Source organism: Phyllostomus discolor, chromosome 2 (assembly GCF_004126475.2).
Source record: "Phyllostomus discolor isolate MPI-MPIP mPhyDis1 chromosome 2, mPhyDis1.pri.v3, whole genome shotgun sequence".
Lineage (NCBI taxonomy): Eukaryota > Metazoa > Chordata > Mammalia > Chiroptera > Phyllostomidae > Phyllostomus > Phyllostomus discolor.
This window is the reverse complement of record NC_040904.2, coordinates 213,495,465-213,517,727: the sequence shown is the minus strand read 5'-3', so window position 1 is coordinate 213,517,727 and position 22,263 is coordinate 213,495,465. Positions and strand designations below refer to the sequence as shown.

Genomic DNA, 22,263 nt, shown 5'->3' with positions numbered 1-22,263 from the left:
GAGGAGCCGCCAGAGCAGGTGCTGGGCGTGGCCAGACAGTCCGGCGGAGGGGTTCTGGCTTGGAGCCCAAGAGGCCGCTGTGCAGAGGCCCCTGGGGCGTGTCCCTTGGTGTGGTGGGGGTGAACGGGGGCGGGGGGCGGTGGTGGGCGTGGAGCACCGGGTCAGCCTGGGCCTGCCAGATTCTGCCGCAGTGACAGGACCCAGACCCCTCGTGGCCCCCACAGCCGGGCGTCCCACACGCAAAGACCCCTTGAAGGTGAGGTTTGCGGTGCTGGGCGCTGCTGTGTCAGCTCTTGCCCCAGGGCTGGCGCAGCCGGGGCAGCATCCACGTGGGGCAAACACAGCAAAGGACAGTCTCGGGTGGGGCCGAGGGTGGCTGGCCATGCCTGGCGGGCGGGTACACCCCTGCGGGGAGGGTCCAGGGGTGCTGTGTCCTGCAAAACGGCAATCCCTCTTACCCCAAGGGGGCACGCATTAGCGACCCTGTGACAGCTTTTGCCGGTGGAGATGGTAACTGCTGACCTAACACAGCACGTGTACGCTGAGTACAGTTCCTACTGCAGCCTGTAGCCAGCGCCCTCACCCCCATCCCACAGAGGAGGGGACCGAGGCGCAGAGCTACAGTAAAATTGCCCAAGGCCACTCAGCTGCCAACCCAGCCTCGGAACAGCCCTGGCCTCTGCCCTGAGAGCAGAGGGCCCCAAGGGTATCTACTGTTCTCAAGATAGTTGCAAATTACATTGTTTGCAAAGAGTTCCTGGTGTGGCCCCGGGAGCCCCGGGGGTCAGGGGAGGCTGGGCTTCAGAAGGAGAAATCACGTGTCTTCCCTAGAGAAACCCCAACTGAGGGGGTCCTGGTGGGAAGGAGTTTGGCGTCCCCTACACTTTATGTTGCAAGTTACTCGGTCACACAGAAACAGGCGTGTCACGGGTTGTGACAGGGAGCAGTCTCAATGGAAAACGGGCACTCGGTCGTGCTGCTTTTGTTTGCTGGACGCCGTCACAAGCCTGCCAGACCACTTCGCGGCAGCCTTGGGGGTAGCTGACCTTTATGGGTGGGAAAATAAAAGTCTAGAGGTCGAGTGGTTTGCCAGGGGCCACCGAGCTAGTGAGTGACAGTGCTGGGATGGGCCCCAAGTCCCACGTGTCCAGCGTCAGGTCCCTCCTGGCCACCCTGTGGTCACCTGCCTGGGGACCGAGGGAATGGTCAGGCTCCTGGGACACTGACGACAGTAGTGGCTCTAACTGGGATGCAGAGGAGAGCCAGGGGCTCTGCAGGATGCAAGGTGTGGGGGGAGGGTCTGCACACAGGACCTGGCTGGTTCCGCGGGAGCGCCTGTCTGTGTCTCCCCCTGAGATGTGCCCGGCCTACCCCGCCTCTCCTCCTGCCAGGCTCTGCAGTTCCTCCAGAAGAACTCCTCCAGATACCACTTCAGGCGCACCAAGATGCTGCCGGTCAGCGGCGCCTTCCACACCCGCCTCATGGAGCCGGCCCTGGAGCCGCTGGCGCAGGTGCTGAAGGCCGTGGACGTCAGGAAGCCCCTGGTGTCCGTGCACTCCAACGTGGACGGGAACCGGTACCTGCACCCGAGGCACATCCAGAAGCTGCTGGCCCAGCAGGTGGTCTCGCCGGTGAAGTGGGAGCAGACGATGCACGCCCTGTACGAGAGGAAAAGGGGCACGGAGTTCCCCCAGACTTTTGAGGTGGGGCCCGGGAAGCAGCTGGGAGCCATCCTGAAGAGCTGTAACCTGCAGGCCTGGAAGTCGTACAGCAACGTGGAGGTGCTGGCCCAGGATGGGGACCCCGACCAGGACCCGTAGGGTCCCCGGATGAGCAGGGGGTGGGGCGGGGGCTGCAGGGGCGGGGCCGGGCTGTCCTCCCCACAGGAGGCTGTTCTTGCTCCCAGCCTTCCTTCCTGTCCAGCCTCCCCCTCTGCTTGAGCGGGAGGAGCTGTTTGCAAAGAGCTTTGAACACCGCATAAAGTGCTAGAAGTGTTTCTTCATACAAGACAGTCCGTTTCTCTCCGTTTTTAAAGATTTTATTTTTAGGAGGCAGGGAGAGAAACACCCATTGGTTGCCTCTGGTCGCCTCCCGTGCATCCCCACTGGGGCCTGAAACCCGTCAAACTGGCGACCTTTCACTTTGGAGGAAGACGCCCAGCCAGCCGGGCCGCACGGGTCACGGCACCGTTCCTCCTCCTGGAAGCGTGGTTCGGTGCTGGGGACGGGAGCAGCAGTGCCCAGTACGTGAAGAGACTGCTGAGTTCTCGCACTGCCTCCACCGGCCGGCCACCTGGGCAGGCCCGTCACCTGGGCTCAGGCGGTGGCTCTGACGTGGGCTGAGCCCGCCCGGCCGGCAGGAGCATCCCAAGGACTAGAAAGGCTGGGCCTGTTCACCGTGTGCGGCAGGTGCTGTGGGCACCCTGGTATGGGCACCAGGTAGGCCAGTGGCACGGGGCAGTGCCCCACTGTCCCTGTAGCCACCCACAACCAGAATTTTCACTCCATCACCGAGTCGAAAGGGCTTGAGACCCAGCTGGCCTCGGCAGAGCTGACACCCAGGGCCAAGGGGTGGTGCTGGGGGGGTCTGCTGTGTGCCAGGAAGTGGGTGGCCTCTGCCCTGCTGGGAAGGGGGGCCTTTAGCAAAGCGGAGGGGTGCAGGGAGGGCTGCAGAGGGCTGCTGAGGGCCCGCTTCCTCCCCCCTCCCAAGTCACCCCTGCAGCGAATACTGAGTGCCCACCGGGTGCCCGAGACCTATCCTGGCACAGGGCACACCCGATGCCCGGTCTGCACAGGGGGGCGAAGCCCAGGCGCCCTGCAGAGGCAGCTGCTTGCGTCAGCATCAGACAGGAGTAATCCCCTGCTTCCCGGGGGGTCTTCTCATTATTCAGTGCCAGTGCGCAAACCTCACTGGGAACGAAACCTCTGCGTTTGTCTTTAGGTATATTGTCATGCCCTGGCTGGTGTGGCTCAGTGGACTGAGTGCCAGGCTGTGAACCAAGTGGACGCCGGGTATGCTTCCCAGTCGGGGCACAGGCCTGGGTTGCATGCTGCGTTCCCCAGTAGGGGGCGCTGGAGAGGCAACCACACATTGATGTGTGTCTCCCTTTCTCCCCTCCCCTCTAAAAATAAAAACCTTTAAAAACATATATAGCCCTGGCTGGTGTGGCTCAGTGGACTGAGTGCCAGCCTGAGAACCAAAGGGTCGCCGGTTCAATTCCCAGGCAGGGCACATGCCTGGGTGGTGGGCCAGGTCCCCGGTCGGGAGCACACGAGGCAACCAATCGATCTATCTCTTGCACATTTACGTTTCTCTCCCTCTCTTTCTCTGAAAGTAAATACAATCTTTAAATATATATATTTAAGATATATGTTTATATTAGATATATTTATATATTTATAAATATATACTTATATTAGATATATATATATAGTGTCAATGTGCAGACTGGTGTGTAAAGCTGAGGGCTTCTCAGCAGGGCCCTGCTGGCCTTTGGGCAGGGCTGGCTTCCCTATGGGGGTCCCTGCCTGTGGGCAGCCGTCCTGGCTCCGGGCCAGCGTGTACTGGAAGGGAGCCCTTAAAACTTGGTTGTAGAAACCCTCAGAACGTTCAGAAAGAACCTGGTTGTGAGTTTAAAGAAACGGCCAGTTCTGCTCGAACTCCCCTCCGCTGAGAGCTCCAAACGGGCAGCGGGCAGTCTCAGGAGACCCAGCCCCTGTGCGGGGAGCTGCAGGCAGGGTGGCGTCTCCCGTCCTGAGGACGTCCCGTGACGGAGCTGGCGTGGCAGGCCTGCCCCCTCGGGTCTGGGACGGTGCGCTCGGTCCACGCAGCTCGGAGCCACGGGAGGAATGGCAAGCAATGGGCAGGGGTGCGGGAGGACCCCACTCCAAACGCTGGTGGGCAGGGTCGCCTCCAGGACAGAGCCCTGGGCTGGGGTGGGGGTGCCCTGCTGACCCTGACTCCGGAGGAGAGGCAGAGAGAGGCACAGGGTGCTCCGTGGGGCCTGCATCCTGGCCCCTTGGGGAAACGCCCTCTGACAGCGTCCTTGTGGCTGGCAGCCGCCCCATCTTGGGGCCCAGGTCAGTGGAGAACACGGCCCCTCCCAACTGGGCACACGCTCCTGCCCAGCGGGAATAGGCCCCCTGGGCACCTTTAGGAGCCTCCCTCCTGCCTTGTCTACAGAAATCCAGACCAGACCAGAGAACTTGTCCAAAAGCGGCTGAAACAGAAAAAGATGGTGGGCCCAGCCCCCGCCCCCACAGCCTTGTCACCTGCTCTGGGTAGGTGCCTCGCTGCCCCCAGCAGCCCCCACCTCAGATCCCCAGGGCACAGGGGTCCCGGGCCCCTGCCGCAGCGCCCCGGGGCCTGTGCAGAGCTCTGCGAGAGGGGACTCTGCAGGAATCGGGAGGCCACTGGATGACCCATGTCACCCCTGCCTGCCACCTTCCTGGGAGGGGACAGGCCTCTGGTCCTTCCTTTTGGGGGTTGAAGACCGATTCCTCTACGGACTCGGACTGAAGCTGCTTCTAACCCCTAAGAGCAGAGCACCTTCCTGCATCATGTGGAAACCCCGCCCCGGGCGCAGCCCCACCGGGAGCACGCCCAAAGGAAACGATCCCTGGCGGTAGGTGTCAGACACCAGGGCAGGACGGGCGGGAGCAGACCCGTTCCACGGGGCTCAGTTGGCGCCGGCAGGTGCAGGGATGAGCCTGGAGGCTGTGACAGGCAGGAGGCTAGGAGCAGGCCCGCCCCTTCCCTCCCCTCCCCTGCCCTCCCCTCCGAGGGGCGAGATGGAGCCCACACTGTGCACCCCCCAGAGAGGACCAGAGACGGACGGAAACCAACAGTTTATTGCGCTCTCCTCACCCTCAGAAACCTGCTCCAGCGGATTCTCTGTGCTGAGGGCCTTACAGGCATGGGGGCGTGGCCAGCACTCCCCCCATCTCCCGCTACAGGCCCCGCCCACGAGGCAGGCTCCTTCCGGGACAGGCCGCGGCGGGGCGGGCTGGGGCCTGGGGAGCAGGTAACCATCAAGACCCCCGAGGGCGTAATTCATTTCTCTTACAAAAACAAACAAACAAAAACCACAAATATGAAACCTCAGGAGTGTCCCAGCACTCAGAATTTAAATATAAAAAAGGATCATAAGAAGTTAAAAAGACAACGAAACCAACAAGGCCACCTCCAGGGTGGCAGTCGGGGGGCGGGGCCAGCCCCGCCGCGGCGCCGCCCGCGGCGCCTCACTGCAGGACGTGGAGGCCCCAGTCGAGCAGCAGCGCCAGCAGCAGCAGCAAGGACAGCCTGCGCCCGAGGCCGGGGGACACCTGTCGGTGGAGGAGGAGAGAGGTGAGGGCCGGCAGCCCGGAAGGGGCCGGCTCCTCGCGCCTCCTGTGCCCGCCCCGCCCCGCGCGGTGAGCAGGAGGGGTGCAGCCCCACCTTGCTCACGGACCGGAGGGGCTGCAGCCGAGGGTCCAGGAAGACGAGGCAGCCAGGAGGGGAGGGAGAGGAAAGTGCCCAAGGACCGGCCGGAGGGGTGGCCAGGCCACGCGGACGTCCTCTGCTGGGGACTGGGGTGACGGGATGAGGTGGTGGGAGCGGTGGGGCGTGGCCAGGAAAGCTGCTCAGGACAAGAGGCACCTGCCCCCCGCAGGTGGAGGAGGAACCAGACGTGTCTGCCAGAGGCCTGGCAGAGGGCCAAGTGTGGGCACAGGTGGGGAGCAGGCGAGGCACACGCGGGCCCGCGCACAGTCAATAAGCCCAACCCGAAGGCCACGGGGACCAGACAGAAGAAACTGGGGTGGAGCAGGCTAGGCCAGCGATAGGGAGTGGCGGGGCCTTTGGCACCGGAGAGGGTGCGCTTCACGGAGCAGCTGCGGACTGTCGAGGCTTACTTACCCTGTCCCTGAGGGTCAGGAAGCTCCAGAACCTTCTGTTTCCCCTGAGGTTGGTGAGGCCACCCATGAAACTTCTCAGAACGCCCCTCAGGCCCGTCTGGTTGTAGGTGAAAGCTAGGCTGTGCGACAGAACAGGACGGGAGCGGGCCGTTATTACCCGAACTGGGCAGAGACGGCCTTTAGGTGGCAGCTGTGGGGAGAAGAGGGCCTGCCCCCCTCTCCCCTGCCCCCTCTCCCCTCCCCTGGGTGGCTCTGCCGTGAGGGCCCCTGTCCACGGGCCTAAGCTCATCTGACTTCCCGTCTCCTCCCCCACGTGCCCTTGCATTCTGGAGCCGGCCACGCAGAGCTGGCCACATGGCCAACGCCCCACTGTCCGCAGGCCCCCAAGAGGCAGGTCCAGGGGAGCAGGTCCTCCCTCCGGAGCAGCTGTTTGGGTAGAGGCCGGGCTCCCCCAAAGGAGGCTCCTCCCTGGAGACCAAGAGACTGTGTCACCTTTGGTCCCGGCCTCGTGGGAGGTTTCTACCTCCTCCACCTACGTCCTCCACCTTCCCTGAGGCCCGAGAACCCTCGGGGGTCCTGGCAAATCCCGGGTGCCGAGTGTCTCTGCCCGGGAGCACACGTGGACACTGCCATTGGAGCTCACTCGACACACCTGGTCACTTTACGTCCCGACCCTTTGGCTTGATGAGGGAGGGCGGGAAGGAGGGGCTTGAGCCCGCTGTCTGTGGCCAAGGCAGGAAGAACACGGGGCGGCCAGCCAGCTCCTGGGGCAGGTGATGCAGGCAGGCACCGGTCACCTGTGCTCACCTGTACACGGCCATCCAGGGCATCTGGGCGACTCGGGGCAGCATCCACCTCAGCTCCAGCTCGTCCCCGATGGAGGCCAGCCGCATGGCCATCTCATGCTGGATGTCCCTGCGAGGAGGGTACTGGCGTCAGGGCTGGGCTGGGCCGGTGACCCCCCCACCCAGACCCACCCGGCCAACTGGGCCACAGGTTCACGGGATGCAGGGCACGGTGAGGGGCAAGGAACCTCCCCCTGGCTCTCCTCCGGCCCCCCCTCGCTGCAGTGACGGCCCTCCGTAGCGGTGGGTGGGCAGGGGGCTTCTGGGTTTGGTCTGAGCCCTCAGCCGGGGGTCTGGGCAGGTGGGGGCTCTGAGGCTGGCTTTCCCCCGGAGTCTCGACTTACCCTCCTCCTCGTAGGGAGGAGCTCGGGGACCTGTTCCCTGGTCCCCAATCCTGACACCACCTGTGTCATCGCCCCTCTGAGAAAGGAGGGGCTCATCAGCCCCCGTCTGGGCCCCCCACTCTCACTGAACTGAGTCCCTCATGGAAATGGAGGCGCACACCCCATGCAACCCCCAAGTCTGACATTCTCCCCTCCCCCCGCTGGGCACCTGGGCGGTTTCGGCCCAGTCTCAGGTGTTTGCCCACACATTCCATCCTGGTGACGAGGTGGCCGCCTGGGAATCCCCAGCCCCGCACAGCCCCGGCCACCTCCCCGGTCTCCAGGGCCCGTTCGCTCCCTCCTCCGGGAGCGATGGGGGGCGGGCTGGGGGCTGCCAGCCAGTCAGGGAGGTGGGCTGAGGTCCCACCTGTATGCCGACACCCTGTGGGACCTCAGGACAACAGTGCCCCAGGCCGACCGTCCCCTGCTGTCATCTACAAATGGGGCAGGGTGGAGGGAAAAGGCACATTTTGGGTCCCTCCGGCCCTACAATCCCAACCAGCCCCGACCCCCAAGTCTGGGATGTCAGGATTAAGAATCCTCAGGCCTAAACCAGTGGGGCGCACACAGAACCGGGGGTGATCTTGGGGGCATCCCCTCTCTGCCGCCCTGACAGCTGGGCCAGGGGCTGTGTCTCCAGGGGCCTCAGCGGCTTTGGATCCACTGCTTACGGGGCCTGGACCAGGCAGTTGTGGTCATGGAGTGCCAGGAGGCACTCCGTCCTAAGGCCACCAGCCTGAGCCACTTCAACAGCAGGTGCCCAAGGTCCTTCCTGGGACGGCAGACATGCTGGAGGCTCCAAGGCGCCCCCCGGTGAGCTGGTGTGAGAGCAAAGCCTTCCCGCCATCCCCCAGGACCAAGCCTGGGCAGTTTCCACTCCGGAGTGCAGCCGGGAACCCAGCAGGCCTGCCCGCCGCACCACGCCCTCTGATGGCCACCTGCAGGAATGCGGGTGGGCGGGGCCCACGGGGGGGGGGTGCTGGGACCTACCCGTGGGGCTCCGGGCTGAAGTGGAGGAGGCTGGCGGTGTCGGCAACCTCCACAGGCTGCAGGCTGTGCTCCTGCAGGAAGGTGCACAAAATGAGGTTCCTGGAGAGGGGTCCCCCTTGCGACATTTCTTCCCTGGGGGAGAGAGACACACACAGGCTGACACCGGGAACTGGGGGACTCGGGGTTTCACGGAGCCCCCCCACCCCTGCCGTAGCCCACCCTTCCTGTGCTGGAGCCTCCGTCAGCCCGCCCCGCCCAGCCGCCCCGGGCTGGGCTCCGGCCGCACGTGCCTCTGGGCAAGTCACGGTGCCTCCCTGTTTTCCAGAAGGCATCTCTGAAGTCGGGGATCTGGAGAGGATTCGTGAGGGCTCTCGTCTTTCCTCTTTGTGACACAGAGTCAGAGTATAAATCTGAGAAAGGCTTTACTACTGGCCCCTCAAGAGGCCAGTTGGCACTCTTAAGAAATCCCGGTATGGAAAAATAAAAAATAAAAAATTTCATAAAAAACCCAGGTATCTGTTATCAAAATAGCAGCGCAAGGCCAGGCTCCACCTGGAGAGCATTCCCCGACGCTCCCTGCTCTCACTGTCCGCTGCTTCCCCGGGAGGAAGCAGATAAGCTCCACGAGGACGGGCCACGCCCAGTCCCGGGTCGCAGGGGGACCTGCCAGGTACTCTCCAGGCTTGCTCCTAAGCAGATAACGCACGCCACGTGCCCGTGTCAGTAACGAGATCGCTCCTGGCAGTGTATTCTAACCACCTCCTTCCGCACTGCCTCGGCGGTCTGCCCTCCCCTCCGCCTGCTCAGAAGACTGATTTTCTTCGGGCAGCCCTGGATCCCTCTCCTCCTAGGAGGTCGTCCTCCTAGGCCGACCACGACCCTCCCGCTCCTCACTCGCCCAGCGTGCCTTGCAGCTAGCGGCGGGTACGCAACCCTGTCCCGTCAGTGATGTCCCGGAAGTCTGATGTGGGCTCAAAGGGAGCAGACACAGCCTGGGGGGCTCTTCTCTCTCCTGGCGGCCTCCACACGGAGTGAAGGGTCGAGCCGCAGCAGCGGCTGACGACACTGAGGTGTCGAGCACAAGAGTAGCTAACACGCCAGGGACTCGGAGCAGAGGGGCACACAGAGTGCGGGCTCTCCGAGGGCGGTGTGGGAACCGAAAGAATACACGCCAGCCACTGTCTGCCCACCGTACGGGGAAAAAGAAAACCCAAGTTGTTTAAATCACCCTTCACTGACTTTGCTCTTGCTTGCAGCCAAAGGTCGGTCTAACTATTACAGCTGTGAATTCTGCCCTGGCTGATGTGGCTCAGTGGGTTGAGCGCGGGCCTGTGTACGGAAAGGTTGCAGGTTCCATTCCTAGTGGGGGCACATGCCTGGGTTGCTGGCCAGGTGCCCAGTAGGGGACGTGTGAGAGACAACCACACATTGATGTTTCTCTCCCTCTGTCTCCCTCCCTTTCCCCTCCCTAAAAATAAATCAATAAAATCTTAAAAAAACAGAACAATGGCTGGGTGACACCCTACGACCTGCGTGACCGGAATTTATCCCACATGCTGTGCCAGACAGACTTAGGTCCAAAACAGAAGAATCTGTCTCTGGAACTCAGGCGCGTGAGTTCAAATCCCAGCTCTGCCACTCGGCTGTGGGGCACCGCCATTTTCCCATCTGTGAAGTCTCAGAAGCCCCTCACTTGGTTGTCGGGGGTGGGGGACGGGAGGGAGGGCCTCCTGTAGGGGCGTGAGCAGAGCCTGCAACCCTGAGGAACAGGCGCCAACTGTTACAGCCTCGTGTTTCCTTCTTATTTTTTCACAGTAACGTCCTGGTTTTGTTTTGCTTTTAACTTTTTAAAATCCTCACCTAAGGCCCTGGCTGGTGTGGCTCTGTGGATTGAGCCCTGGCCTGTGAACCGGAAGGTCACAGGCTGAATGCCCAGTCAGGGCACATGCCTGGGTTGAGGGCTGATATTTCTCACCCCCCTTTCTCCCTCCCTTCCACTCTCTCTAAAAATAAATATAATATTTAAAGATATAAAGAGGAAGGAAAAAATCCTCACCAAATAATATTTGTTTCATTGCTTAGAGAGAGAGAAGAAGGAAGAAAGAGAAACAGAGATTGGTTTCCTGTTGTTCAAGCCGGACCTGGGATCAGACCGGCAACCTGCGTACGTGCCCTGACCAGGAACCGAACTAGGGACCAAACTAGGGACCCTTTGGTTGCGGGACGATGCTCCAACCCACTGCACCACACCGGCCAGGATGGTCCTGGGTGTTTAAAATGTCTAAGTTGGCCCTGGCTGGTGTAGCTCAGTGGATTGAGCTCGGGCTGCAAACCAAAGCTTCGCGGGTTTGATTCCCAGTCAGGGCACATGCCTGGGTTGCAGGCCATGGCTCACAGCAACCGCACATTGATGTTTCTCTCTGTCTCTCTTTCTCCCTCCCTTCCCTCTCTAAAAATAAATAAGTAAAATCTTAAAAAAAGTTAAAAAAAATAAAATGTCTAAGTCCACACATCTGCCTGCACTGAACACAGAAGGAACAGAACCCCCAATCTCCCACTCTCCAAGCGCAGGACCTGCGGGCGGCGGCAGGGGCACTGGGGTTGAACCAGAGCGCGCCGGCCGGCCGTTCGCATCGGCATGACCCGGGGCGGTGGAGGCGGCGGAGGCAGGGCCGGGGCTCAAGCCAACGGAGGGCAGCTGCAGATCCTCCAGGGGTCTCCCGCAGGAGTCTAGACAGCTGAGCGTCCACAAGGCACCCCGAACGCCTGCAAGGAGGGGGAGGAGCTGTGACGTCATCAGAGGCGGCGCGGACAGGTGTGAGGGGTCCGGGCGCCCCGGCCTTTCGGAAGGAAACCGCACAAGGACGGCATTGTCCTAGGGGGAACAAACGCCCCGCGTGTGTGTCCGAGAGAGCGGGCTGGCTGGCTCTCCCGGGAGGGAAACGGCCGAGTCCGGCATCTGCTCCAGATGGAGGCCCGGCGGGAAAGGCGGCGAGGCGGGGAGGGAGCTGGAGACGTCAGACGGCAAGCACGGCCACAATGGCCGCCGAGCGCCCGAGGCCTGGCATATGCCACCCGCACCTGCCAGGACAAGCTCCTTCCCCCTGAAAGGAGCAGGCGGGTCGGGCCCAGTGGGTGCGGGGAGGGTGGCCCCTAGCACCCACGCCCAAGGCAGGGGTTGGGGGGAGGTGCTGCCACCTGCTGAGGCACCTGCAGGCAAAGTGTTAAAAGTCTGCAGGCCCAAGACCCAGGGACCGGCGCAGACCCTCGGGGAAGGTCACGGTGACATTTCTAAGAGCCCTAAGATGCAGTCAGCAGCTGTTCCGGGTGCATGACCTTCAGGCATTAGTTCCGGTGGCAGGGGGCCGAGATCCCACGACAATGCCCACTTGTCCACGACACGTGACTACCGCATGTTTGAAGCCGCTTCTGGAACGCTTTCATCTCTCAGCCTTTTGGGGGCGGGGGAGGACAGGCGGCTGAAACGGGCAAACCGTCGTCCCTGGCAGCCGGCGGGGGGACGCTGACCCCCAGCCACAGCCCCCCACGCATTCTGGCAATGGTGCTCCTCCTCGGAGCAGAGAGGAGAGCCCCTGGGGGGGAGGGGAGGCTGACGTAAGTGAGACCTAAACAGAGGAAATTGTGAATGGATCCTGGCGAGTTGGAGGAAGCCTCCGAGAGAAGGTGAACCGTTTGCCCCAGCGGGAGAAAATGTGGCCGTTTCAGGAAAAGGCAGGGAAGCGCTGCAGCAGGACACGGACACGGACACCTGCCACAGCTACCGAGAGTCCCGAGGTTGTCAGACCCAGGATCAGCGCGCAAACCACAGCGGCGTCCCTGCCGGGCAGCCAGGAAGCATCAGTAGTAGACACGCAACGCATCTTTGCAGAAATACAAGGCTTCTGCCAGGAGCGGATCTCATAAAGCACGCTTAAAATCCTCGCAGGAGCACGTGCCGCTCCGTGGGAGCAGTGAAGGGCCGGACAGGTGCAGCAACTTCCCTGCCTAGGCCGTAAGCAGTGTGCTCGCACGGGTGCCCTGGAGCTGGTGGTACGGAATCGTGACCAGGAGCTCCGGGCAGGCCCCCAGCCCCCAGGGGGCTCAGTGCCTATGAAAATGACCATTTCCCTGGGAAAGCAGCGCCAGCCCTCATTTGCATCTGCCTCCTGGTGCCCTCCTCCCTCCACCCCACCCCCTCTGCAGGGGGCTCTCTCTTCCAGGGGCTGCTGTGTGCTCCCCAGCTGCCCCCACAGGCCAGGGGCCTCAAGGGGACTTCGCTGGGCCTGTGGCCTCGGAGCCTCGCCTCTGCCCACTGTCCCAACATCCCTGCCCGCCCCCCCCCCACAATCCCAGAATCCTCTAGCAGCCAATGGGGAGGCACCAGCGCACCAGTCTTTCAGAGGCAGGCGCCTGACCAGGGACAGTGACCACTGGCAGCGTGGCCGGGCTGGGGACTGAGGCCTGAGTGTGTGGGACCACCTGCGGGGTGGGTGAGCAGCGGGTGGTGTCTCCCCCCGGGGGACTGGACTCTTTGGGGACAAGCCCTGAGTCCACGCCTTCCCGTGGGTCCCCACGCCCTGCTGGCCCAGGACCGTCACCGGAGTCCTCCCTGTCTGCAGATTCGCATGGAAGACCCTCCAGAAGGGCAGGGGCCCCTCGGCTGATGCCCTGACCCAGCCAGTCACCTGCAGTGCGACAGTGGCCAAGGCGCTGTGTCCTCACCTGGTAAAGGGACCAGTGACTAGTGCCCCCAGGCTCGTGGGGTTGGCTCCTGTCCCTGCAGGGAGCAGCACGAGCGGGTGCAGTCCTGGAGGATGTCTGGGCAGCTACTGTCGTCCCGGCCCTGTGTGCGGGCTCTGTTTAAAGCCGCCAGGCCTGGGTGGCCTGGGGCTCCAGGTCTGGGCAGGAGAACTCGGGGCGCAGCTGGGAACTGGGGATGGGGGGCAGGGTCCCTGCAGTGGCCTCCCAGCCACCCCAGCACCCTGGCGGAGGCCCAGCGCCGGCCGCCTCCCGCCGGGCCAAGCTCCAGCTGCTTGTCTCCTGTCCGCAGCTGGGCTCCCTCCAACCAGATTCCTGGACAGCAGCCTCAGACTCCGGCTTGTCACAGCCCCGCTCAGCCCCTGGTCCCCACGGGAGCCGTGCCACACTGCTGTCAGGGCCCTCTCCTGCCCCCGGCCGCCGCGTCAGCCTGTAGCTGCCCCGCTGCAGACCGCTGCAGCTGTGCTGCAGCTCAGCACACCCTGTGTGCCCAGGGTGCTGACCCTCCGAGCAAACAGTGCCCACCTCCTCTGCTTGGCTCCTTCCTCTCTGTCCCCAGAGAACTCGGCTCTAGCAGCCTCTCCCCAGGTTCCAGAGTCCGCTTGGGGCCCCCAGAGGGTCCCACAGCCCCTGTCTCTGCTCCCTCCTACCTCCAGCCAACCACACAGGCTGCCTCGGGTTTGAGCCCGGACGGGGAGCCAGGCTGCTCGCTGGGCACGCTGCTCGTCCAGTCTCCTCGCCGAGACCAGGAACACCTACCTCCCAGGGCTGTTGCGAGGGCAAACCAGCAGAACCCGCGTGGATGGGCCAGACCCGGTAGCAGCAGGCAGCAAAACCACAGCAGCTGCCCGTGTCATCTCTGGCTCGCCGCGCACAGCCCGGGGCAGAGTGGTGTTTGTCGGATGACTAAGCAAACTCGGCTGCTGAGGCCACGGCTGCTGCCAGCCCAGAAGCCCTGCCTGGCTATAAGCATCTGTTTTTTTCCCAACAGATTTGCAAATGAGTGGTTTAAAACACTTGTTTGGTGAAAGGAAAGCACACCTACCCATGTGTCCCCACCCACCCGGCGGCCCACACTTCAACCCTCCTACGTGCTCAGTGGAAAAACCAGCCAGGAACCCTGTGTTGCCCACAGAGGTGGGGATGCAAATCTGACCTCCGTGCAGCAGAGAGCCGCCCCCGCGGCCGTGAGGACACCTGCAGCCTCGGGGCACACAGGAGGGCGGGCTCCTCGGGCCGCCAGCTCCTGGCCTGGCCTGGCCTCGCTTTCTGAGCCTGGGACACGGGGAAGCGCCATCCCCCTCCCAGGGCTGCGGCAAGGCGGAGTGAGAGCCGGTGCAGGTGCCCATCTTCCGCAGAAGGCTGCAACGCCAGGGCAGCGGGAGCAGCGGGGGGGCGGGGGGGACAGGGGTGTCAAGGCCCTGGGGGAGGGGGGGACCCGCAGACCCAGGCAGGACTCTGACGACTTCTGTTTTGAAAATGGGCGAACCCAGGAACAGAGGGTGGGATGGGCCACGGGGGGGTCCGTGGAGGAGCGGGCTGCAGGTCGCAGGCTGTGCCCCCCTCCGTGCACACACTGGGACACAGACGGCTGCCCCCTCGCAGCATGGACCCTCGGGCTCCCCAGGCCCAGCCCTGCCGAGTGTCAGCGGAGCAGGAACAGGTGGTGATGCCTTTGGGGCCCCACCGACGCCACCTGGTCACTGGAGTCCCGGATGCCAGGCCAGTGGCTGCCGGGTGGACCTTGCTGGGAAAACCTGGTCCCCTTGCCCAGTCTCTTCCAGGAGGGCTTGCCCCCCATGCCGCCCATGCCAGTCACGGGCCCTGCCCCCACCCACGAGTAGGGTGATGCCCCGGCTGACGGAGCACCCAGCACGCAAAGCTCTGCACACATGCGTGCGCAGAAAAGCCTCGACCTGGGCAGGACGACCTGGGTTCCAGTCCCAGCTTGCCGCCGTCGCCCCGAGACCAGGGCCCGACCCTCCGAGGCTGGCTCAGAGAGGGCTCTCCTGCGTGGGAGCAGCACAGCCCCAGCACCGCCAGGAGGGCGAGAGGATGTAACTGCTGCCCTCCCGCGCTGCCCCGTGGGGCTCCCGACAGCTGGTTAAAGGACCCGCAGGGAGCAGGGCACCCTCAGTCCCCATCTACCCAGGTCACGAATGCACAGGACTTCTGACCTCAGACGTGCATGCGGCATAAACCCCGGCATAAACCCCGGCATATACCGGGCTGCCCCGCAAGAGAGACACAGTGGGTCTGCACGTGCCACGGTGCCAGGACCTTGAAGGCGCCTGGCCCCACGGGTGCAGCGGGGCGCGGAGGGTTTGTGCCGGCACCTCCCACGCTGCTGCTCGTGCGGAAAAGCGCAGCCGTGGACGGACGGACACTCCCTCCCAGCTGCACAGATCCGTCAGGAGGGTGACCAGGTGCCTCTGGGACAGGTGGGAAGGAGACTGGGCTTGCACCACATACGCTTCTGTGCCCTGGAACTTGGGCTACCGTGCCCTTGCTGGCATCACTGATCCAAAACGACGGCAAAAATCACTGTTTCAGAGTCAGCCACTTGCCTGGGCCCGAAATGGAGCTGTTTGTCTTCAAGGTCTATTTCAGGAACGAAGGACCCAACCGCCCCGCCCCCAGGCTCCGCCCACCGCCTCCCGCCCCCTCCCCACCTGGCAGGGGAAGTCCGGGCTCCAGCCTGGGCCCCTATGAGCCCCCACGGGCCCCAAAGGCTTGTTTAGGTGGGCAGGGCTCACTTCCCTTACGTGATGGAGAGAGAGGGGGGAAAAGGGAGAGAGAAGTAAGGAGAGAGACAGGTATTTCGAGCAAAAATGAAGTTGGAAATTCACCTAAAATTGGCAATGGGTGGGTGGGTGTTCACTCATTTGGAACATGGTGGCTTGAACTGGACCCCTGGGGCCAAGGCCCCTTGGTCCCGCTACCCCACCCGCAGCCCAGCCCCCCCCCCCCCCCCCAGCAGTGCCAGCCGAACCTAGCAGAGCCATCCCCAGGGCTGGGGTAGGCAGGGCACAGTGGCTGCAGCCTCACACGAAAACTGCCGTCTCTGGGGCTGGGACTTCTTGCTCTCGGTGACCCCACAACCTTTCTAATTGCATCCGCTGAGTGCAACCTCCCTCAGAAGGAGGGGGCCGGCCGTCGGCCCCATTTCACGGTCGGGGGCCCGAGGGGGCCGAGAACGGAAGTTCAGAGGTCGCCACACGATCAGAGCAGCCACGTCTGGGCTCCAGAAATACGCCGACCCAGCAGTGCACAGGCCGGCGCACTCTGGAAAACGCCAGCCGTCCTGCCCGTTCTCGCCCTGCCCTCTGAGCACGGGAGGGATGAGGCTGCCTTGGAAACAAAGGCAGAACGGTGCGCATGGCGCCCTGGCCGGTACGTAGCTCAGCTGGTTAGAGCATCATCTCCATTCATCAAGGTTGTGGGTTCGACCCCCGCCCCTGTCAGGACATGCAAAAGAAGTAACCAATGAGTGCATAAATAAGTGGAACAACAAAGAGATGTCTCTCTCCCCTCCTCCCTTCCTCTCTCTCAAAAATCAATTTTAGAAGTATGCACCTGTGCACACACACAGTTTTAATCCTGTGGGAGGGAGGATTGTCAGCCCTATTTACAGGCGAGGAGACTGAGGTTCAGCGTTGAGGGGCTGGTCCCGCGTCCCAGCGGAGCAGGTGTGTTAAACCTGGCCTCCAACTCCAGGATGCTTGCTTTCTTTCTTTCTTTTTAAGATTTTTTTTATTTTTTAGAGGGAGGGGAAGGAAAGGGGGAAGTGAGGGACAGAAACATCAATGCATGGTTGCCCTTCACGTGACCCCACCGGGGGACCTGGCCCACAACCCCGGCCTGTGCCCTGACTGGGAATCGAACCGGGAACCCTTTGGTTTGAAGACGCGTGCTCAGTCCCCTGAGCCACACCAGCCAGGGCAGGACACTTTCTTTACAGCCACAGCCCAGGTCGAAATTGGAAGGCAGCTGCTCAGGCCCCATTCGATGCCTCATCCTAGGGTCACACCGGACACCTGGAGTGTTAGCTCGGGGCGACACCAGCACCCCTACCCCCCGAACCCACACGGGGTGGGCAGGTGGGCCCCGTGAGGGTGGAACCAGGTGGGCGTCTGTCTGTGCGGGGACATGGAAAGATGCGGTTAGCTGCCGAGCGACGCAGGCAAGATGAGGAACCAGCTGTGACACCATGTATGCAAACGCGTGCCTGTCCCCCGCTGTGATGGAAACGCAGGGAAGGTCCGGGCGGGCACAGGCTCGCAGCGGCCACCTCTGGGGGGGCCGTGGAGCTCCCGGGGCGGCCGGCGAGGGACAGAGGGACGGACCTCAGCCTTATCCCCGATGTGTACACGGTTCCTTCTATAACCAGACGCACCGCCCCCTCCCAGCAGCTCACCAGTGTGCGCCTTGTGTCCTGCGGGACCCAGGGCAGGTGACCACCTCTCCTCTCCGATGGTCATTTCCCCCACTGCACAGGGACAGCGCGGGCCCAGCCCTCCGGCCGGGGAGAGGACTACAGACTTCAAACGCTGAGACCCTCAGAGCGTGACCAAGCGGCCAGGCGGAAGCGAATCCGTTCGTATTTCCAGTTTCCCCCGAGTGTCTCGGATCGTGAAGTGGCCCCTCAGGAACTCAGAGAGACACAGTGTGCCCGTGCGTGTGCCACGGTTACGGCCGCCCCGACAGGGCCGTTTCCTCTAGTGTGTCGGGTTCAGGGAGAAAGGAGGCCCGACGGTTCAACCGAGCCGCCCCCACCGAGGAAGGCCGACCCGGCCCGCAGTCCCACGTGGCCCCGGGCGGGCACGAGGAGCTGCTGCCGGGATGGCACTGGCTGTGCCGAGGGGCGCTCGGCTGGGGGACACACCTGGATCCTTATCTGTGTGGCTGTGAGACTGGGGACAAATTCCCCAGTCCCTCTGGACCCCGAATTCCTCAGATTCACACGCTGAAAACCTAACCGGCCGTGGGAATGGCACCAGGAGACGGGGCCTTCCGGAGGCCCACCCTTTCTGAAAGAGGCCCGGGAAGCCCCCTGCCTGTCCTCCGTGGAGGTCAGGGAAGTGTGTGGCACCCTGACCTTGGACTTCCAGCACCCGGACCTGGGAGAAATAAATCTCGTTGCTTATAAGCCTCCCAGACCGCAGTCTTGTTACAATCAACAGTCCGATGAACAGAGAAACAAGGGTGGGGGGACAGGCAAGAAAAACTCGGGGGGCCACGTGGTGCGAGTCCCGAAGACCTCGTGGACCTCAGGGAGCGGACCCTGGGCTCTCTCTCTGTCACCACTTGGAAGTCTAGGTGCCACGATACCAACCACCTGCCTGCAGTTCGAGTTCCAAGGCACATATTGAAAGTTCGGTGAGGGGCACCCCGGCTGGTGTGGCTCAGTGTCCACTGGGCATCGTCCCTCAGTCCCCAGTTGGGGGACACGCGAGGCAACCGATCCACGTTGATCTCACACGTGGATGCTTCTCTCCCTCCCTCCCCCTCTCTAAAAATAGCACATTTTTACAAAGAAAAATTAAATAACCAAGGGGCCACGCCCTGCCAGGCCCAGACACTGCCCTCGGGGTCTCCCTCCTGCCATGTGGGGCCTCCCCCCAGTGCCTTCGGAGGGGTCTCGGTCACTCACCAGACTCTGTCAGCAGCCTTGGTGGCTTCTGCTCCCTCCCTGGGACAAGGTCCCCCGCCCCACAGGGCCTGGAGTCCCCCCACCCCGGGAGCAGCCCACCTTTACACCCTCCCTCTGCACCGGCAGGCTGGTGTGGTGCGGCGGGGGGGGGGGGGGGGGGGGGGGCGGGCTGCTCCCTCCCCCAGGCCCCGCCCAGAACCCAGCTCCTCCCCGACAAAATCCACTGCTGTCCCAGCACCTTGGGTAAACAGACCTGGATTGGGCACTTAGCCCATTATGGCCTCATTAAATGTTTACCTGTCTGCCCCTGCTCCGTCAGGGCAGGGCAGGGGCCCAGCGAGCACGGACAGCTCGGGGGAGCCGGCAGCACGTTGTACAGCAGAACAGGGGAGCAGCGGGGACGGGCCAGCCTGGCTGGGGGACCCTGGACGGGACACCCCTCGCCTCTGGTGAAGGGGCGGACGGGGAGGTGGCTGTGAGGCTGCCCGCACACACGCATGGCGCACGGCGAGTGCTCACTAACGTGCGGAGAGCCTGGAGCTCCACCCGCCCGAGCACCCAGGGGCAGAGCTGGGGCGTCTGTCCACGGGGGTCCTCGGGCCTCTCCACCCCGCGCTGATAGAGCCTCTTCCGAGCTCCAAGCCCATCGTACCCAGGTCGTCCCTTGCGGCGGGGGGGGAACGGGTGGCGGGGGGCAGGGAATCAAGCCCTCTCTGTCTTAACTCTCCAAATCGCAGCGCCCTCCCCAGCACGGTCAGGCGGGCTTTTTTCTTCACTCCAGACAAGCACCTCTCCTCCGAGTCTGGGTGACCCGCCTCTGGAAAAACAGGTTTACCTGCAGTGCCCCGCAAGGCCTGGCGGGTGTTTTGTGTTGTCACCTGCCAATATTGACACTAGGAAAATCAGCTGCCCTCCCCGAGCCGCCCAGGGCCTGGCCACCGGGCCTGGCCTCGCTCTGGCCTCGGGGCCCACAGGGAACACGGGCCTGCAGCCCCCGAGGGGCCTGCGTTCCCTATTCCTCCCCCTACCCCCACCCCCCGCCCCGCCCCTGCAGACCCGCAGCAGTACAAAGGGGGCCGGGGGACGAGGAGTACGGAGCCCCCGTCTATCCCAGACCACTGCAGGCTTCCTGGCGGCCGCCAACAACAAAACCCGAGCGTGTCGGGAACTTCCTTGAGACCTCTTGGAATTGTTCTACGCGGAGAGAAAAACAGCCGGCCTCTCGTGGGATCCTCCACGTCCGAGGCCGGGGGAGCGAGACACCATTAATTGTCTCCAAGCCGAACAGGTTCACGGCAAACAGGATGCTTTCCAGGGAGAGGGGGACAGGCCTCCGAGGTCAGCCTCGAGACACAGCCGGAGGGGGCCCTCCCCCAGACCCCTTCTGTTTGCTAGACAGACGCGATCGGAAGTGGAAGGACGGGTCAGCGCCGCTACCTGGTTTCTTCACAGCTCGGTGCACCCAGCTCTTTTAGCTACCGCCCACTTAAAAACTGACAGTCATTACCACACATACCACCCCCCACCCAGCTTCTCCCCAGCGCGTGCCTGTGACATTGGGTGCTCCCGTTCTCACGGAGCCGCAGGCTGGCGTGGGTCGCACCAAGGGAGCTCAGATGGGCCATTTCACACCGTCTTTCGTGTCCTAGAAGCAGTTAAATAAGGTTCTAGGACAGAGGAGCTGGGGGGAGGAGGGGAGGGCAGCACCTTTCGATGAGGCAATCAGGGAAGACTTCTCAGAGGAGGCAGCCATTGGGCTGAGATGGCAGAAGATGATGAGAGTGGAACTCAGAGAGGACGGGATGAGTATTATCGCTCCATCTGTTTTAAGCCTTGCACCATGCCACGGAAGCTTCCCGGGATCCCGGGGGCTTGGAGAAATATCCCTGCTGAGGTGGTTCCCACCCAAAACAACATCAACTGGCGGCCCACTCCGAAGGCCCATCACCTATGCTCCCCTGCCCGGGAGGACATTCCAAGACACTGGCTGAGAGCCCACAGCCCGGCAGCCCGTGCTCCCGGGCCCTGTAGACGTTATTAAAAGACAAACTGGCACAAATGAACTTGGACAGCCTACCGCTGGTTGGTAGGGCTGGAAGCCACAGATAATCAACCAGTGACACCCCTGTGACCTTGAGGTTCACAGGGTGGTGGGAAATCCCCAAATCCTGGAGCGAGAAGGGCCGGGACAAGTGGAGGAGACAGAGGAGGTGCGGCAGGGTGGCCCTCGCTCAGCAGCCAGGTGCCAGCACCCGGACCCTGGCCCGGCCACCGCTTCCGACAGGCCAGTCAGGGAACCAGGGAAGTGGTGACAACTCAAAAATGCGCAGAATCAGGGGACACTGGTCAAGTGTTAACCCCAGGGCACCCACGCACAACCAATGCTTCCGTGGGTGCTCTCCGCCTCTGGTCCCAAACCTCACGGACCCATTTTACAGAGCCAGCAAACGGAGGCTGCCAGACGGAATAGCCCATCTCAGGCAACTCAGACAGAAAGCGACTGCGTGGAAGGTTTTTGTTAGGCTTCCAACACACGGCGCTGGGCTTTCGGCTGGAGAGCATTTATGTCGCCCCCCGGGAAGTCACGGCTTCTGCATCTGTAAGGTGAGGCCACATCCTGAGGCCGCCGGCACAGTGCTGCGCCGCCGGCCCTTCCTGACGGAGGAAGGACAAGGCTCGGGACCTTTCTTCCTGGTGAGCTACCGCCAAGCTGCGGAGAGAACTTCCCAGGGCCCAGACGCAGCAGGTGCTCAGGGAAAATGTTACAACGGCAGCAGCAACGACAAAAACAACACCACCCAGACCCCCGGGTGGCTTGTGCTAGCGAACGTTACAGTAACAATTAACGGTGTACAACGCGACTCGGACCCAGGAGGCCGGAGCGCGTCGCCAGAGCCCTGAGCCCGGGGGTCTGGGCCGCACCGGGCAGGCGGGCAGGAGCCCTGCCGGTTACCGGAGGGACCGCGCACACCCGCCGCCCCAGCGCCGAGCGCGGTTCACACGAACAGGCCGCGGCGCCCCGCGGGGCTCGTCCGCGCCGCCCTCAGGCGCACCTGTGCAGGTCGCCGGCAGGTGGGGTGACGGCAGCGCCCGGCTTGCGCAAGTTCCCGCTCCGGACTTCCCCGCGTCGCGTAACCGAGTCCGTCCCCGGCTCCTCGCAGGTGCGCGGCGAGTCGCGGCGCCTCCGGTCCCGCGGGGACCGTGCCCGACGCCATCTTCCCTTTTTTAGTGGACACCCGAGCTGGCGGCACCGCGTTCTGGCACGGTGGGGGCGGCCCTGGAGGACTGGGGTGCCCAACCCCCGGGAACCGCGCAGGACGGCGGAGCGGGGCGACAGGGCACCCGGCCCTCGCGCCGGGCTGTACCGGGGCCGCCCCATCGCTCGGATGCGGAGACTGGGGCCCGCGGGGCCGCGGCTGGCACCATCGCCCGCGGGGACCTGGAGCCCTGGCCAGAGAGGGGGAGTTTCGGAGCCGGTGTCCCGAAAGGTCGCCCGCAAGTGACACACCCGACAGCCGCCCGCCCGGAGAAACCAGGTTATGGGTCTCCAACCTTCCAGCGGCTCGGCACCCAGGGCAGGACCCCGGGTTCGGGCCGGGCGGCGGGCAGGCGGCAGCGGGGCTCAGGTCCAGGCAGGAGAGGCAGGGCCGGGACTCACCTCGCGTCGGCGCTGGCGGTGGCAGTGGTGGCGGTGCCCGGAGCGCTCCAGCGGGGAGGCGTATTGTGTGCAGCTGGCGGCC

General features: G+C 63.4%; 2 protein-coding genes and 1 long non-coding RNA gene across 4 annotated transcripts in view; 1 reads left to right on the top strand and 2 right to left on the bottom strand.

Moving 5' to 3' along the window:
* MCAT (malonyl-CoA-acyl carrier protein transacylase) overlaps positions 1 to 2,007 on the top strand; it is an 8,862-nt gene extending 6,855 nt beyond the window's left edge. For both annotated transcript variants that reach the window (XM_036019714.1, XM_028533271.2), the window contains one exon: positions 1,392 to 2,007. In XM_036019714.1, the coding sequence (XP_035875607.1) occupies positions 1,392 to 1,702 (311 nt within the window). In that variant the 3' untranslated portion in view covers positions 1,703 to 2,007. The remainder of the gene's footprint in view (positions 1 to 1,391) is intronic.
* LOC118499202 overlaps positions 1 to 8,947 on the bottom strand; it is an 18,789-nt gene extending 9,842 nt beyond the window's left edge. Inside the window, exon 1 of the long non-coding RNA XR_004901724.1 lies at positions 8,776 to 8,947. This is a non-coding gene — a long non-coding RNA (uncharacterized LOC118499202). The remainder of the gene's footprint in view (positions 1 to 8,775) is intronic.
* BIK (BCL2 interacting killer) lies at positions 4,833 to 22,263 on the bottom strand. Its single transcript, XM_028531568.2, has 5 exons — positions 22,182 to 22,263; positions 8,113 to 8,244; positions 6,702 to 6,809; positions 5,896 to 6,013; positions 4,833 to 5,324 (listed from the first exon to the last, which is right to left on the bottom strand). Exons 2-5 carry the CDS (start codon positions 8,235 to 8,237, stop codon positions 5,241 to 5,243), a joined length of 435 nt encoding a protein of 144 aa, XP_028387369.1. The 5' UTR covers positions 8,238 to 8,244; positions 22,182 to 22,263; the 3' UTR covers positions 4,833 to 5,240.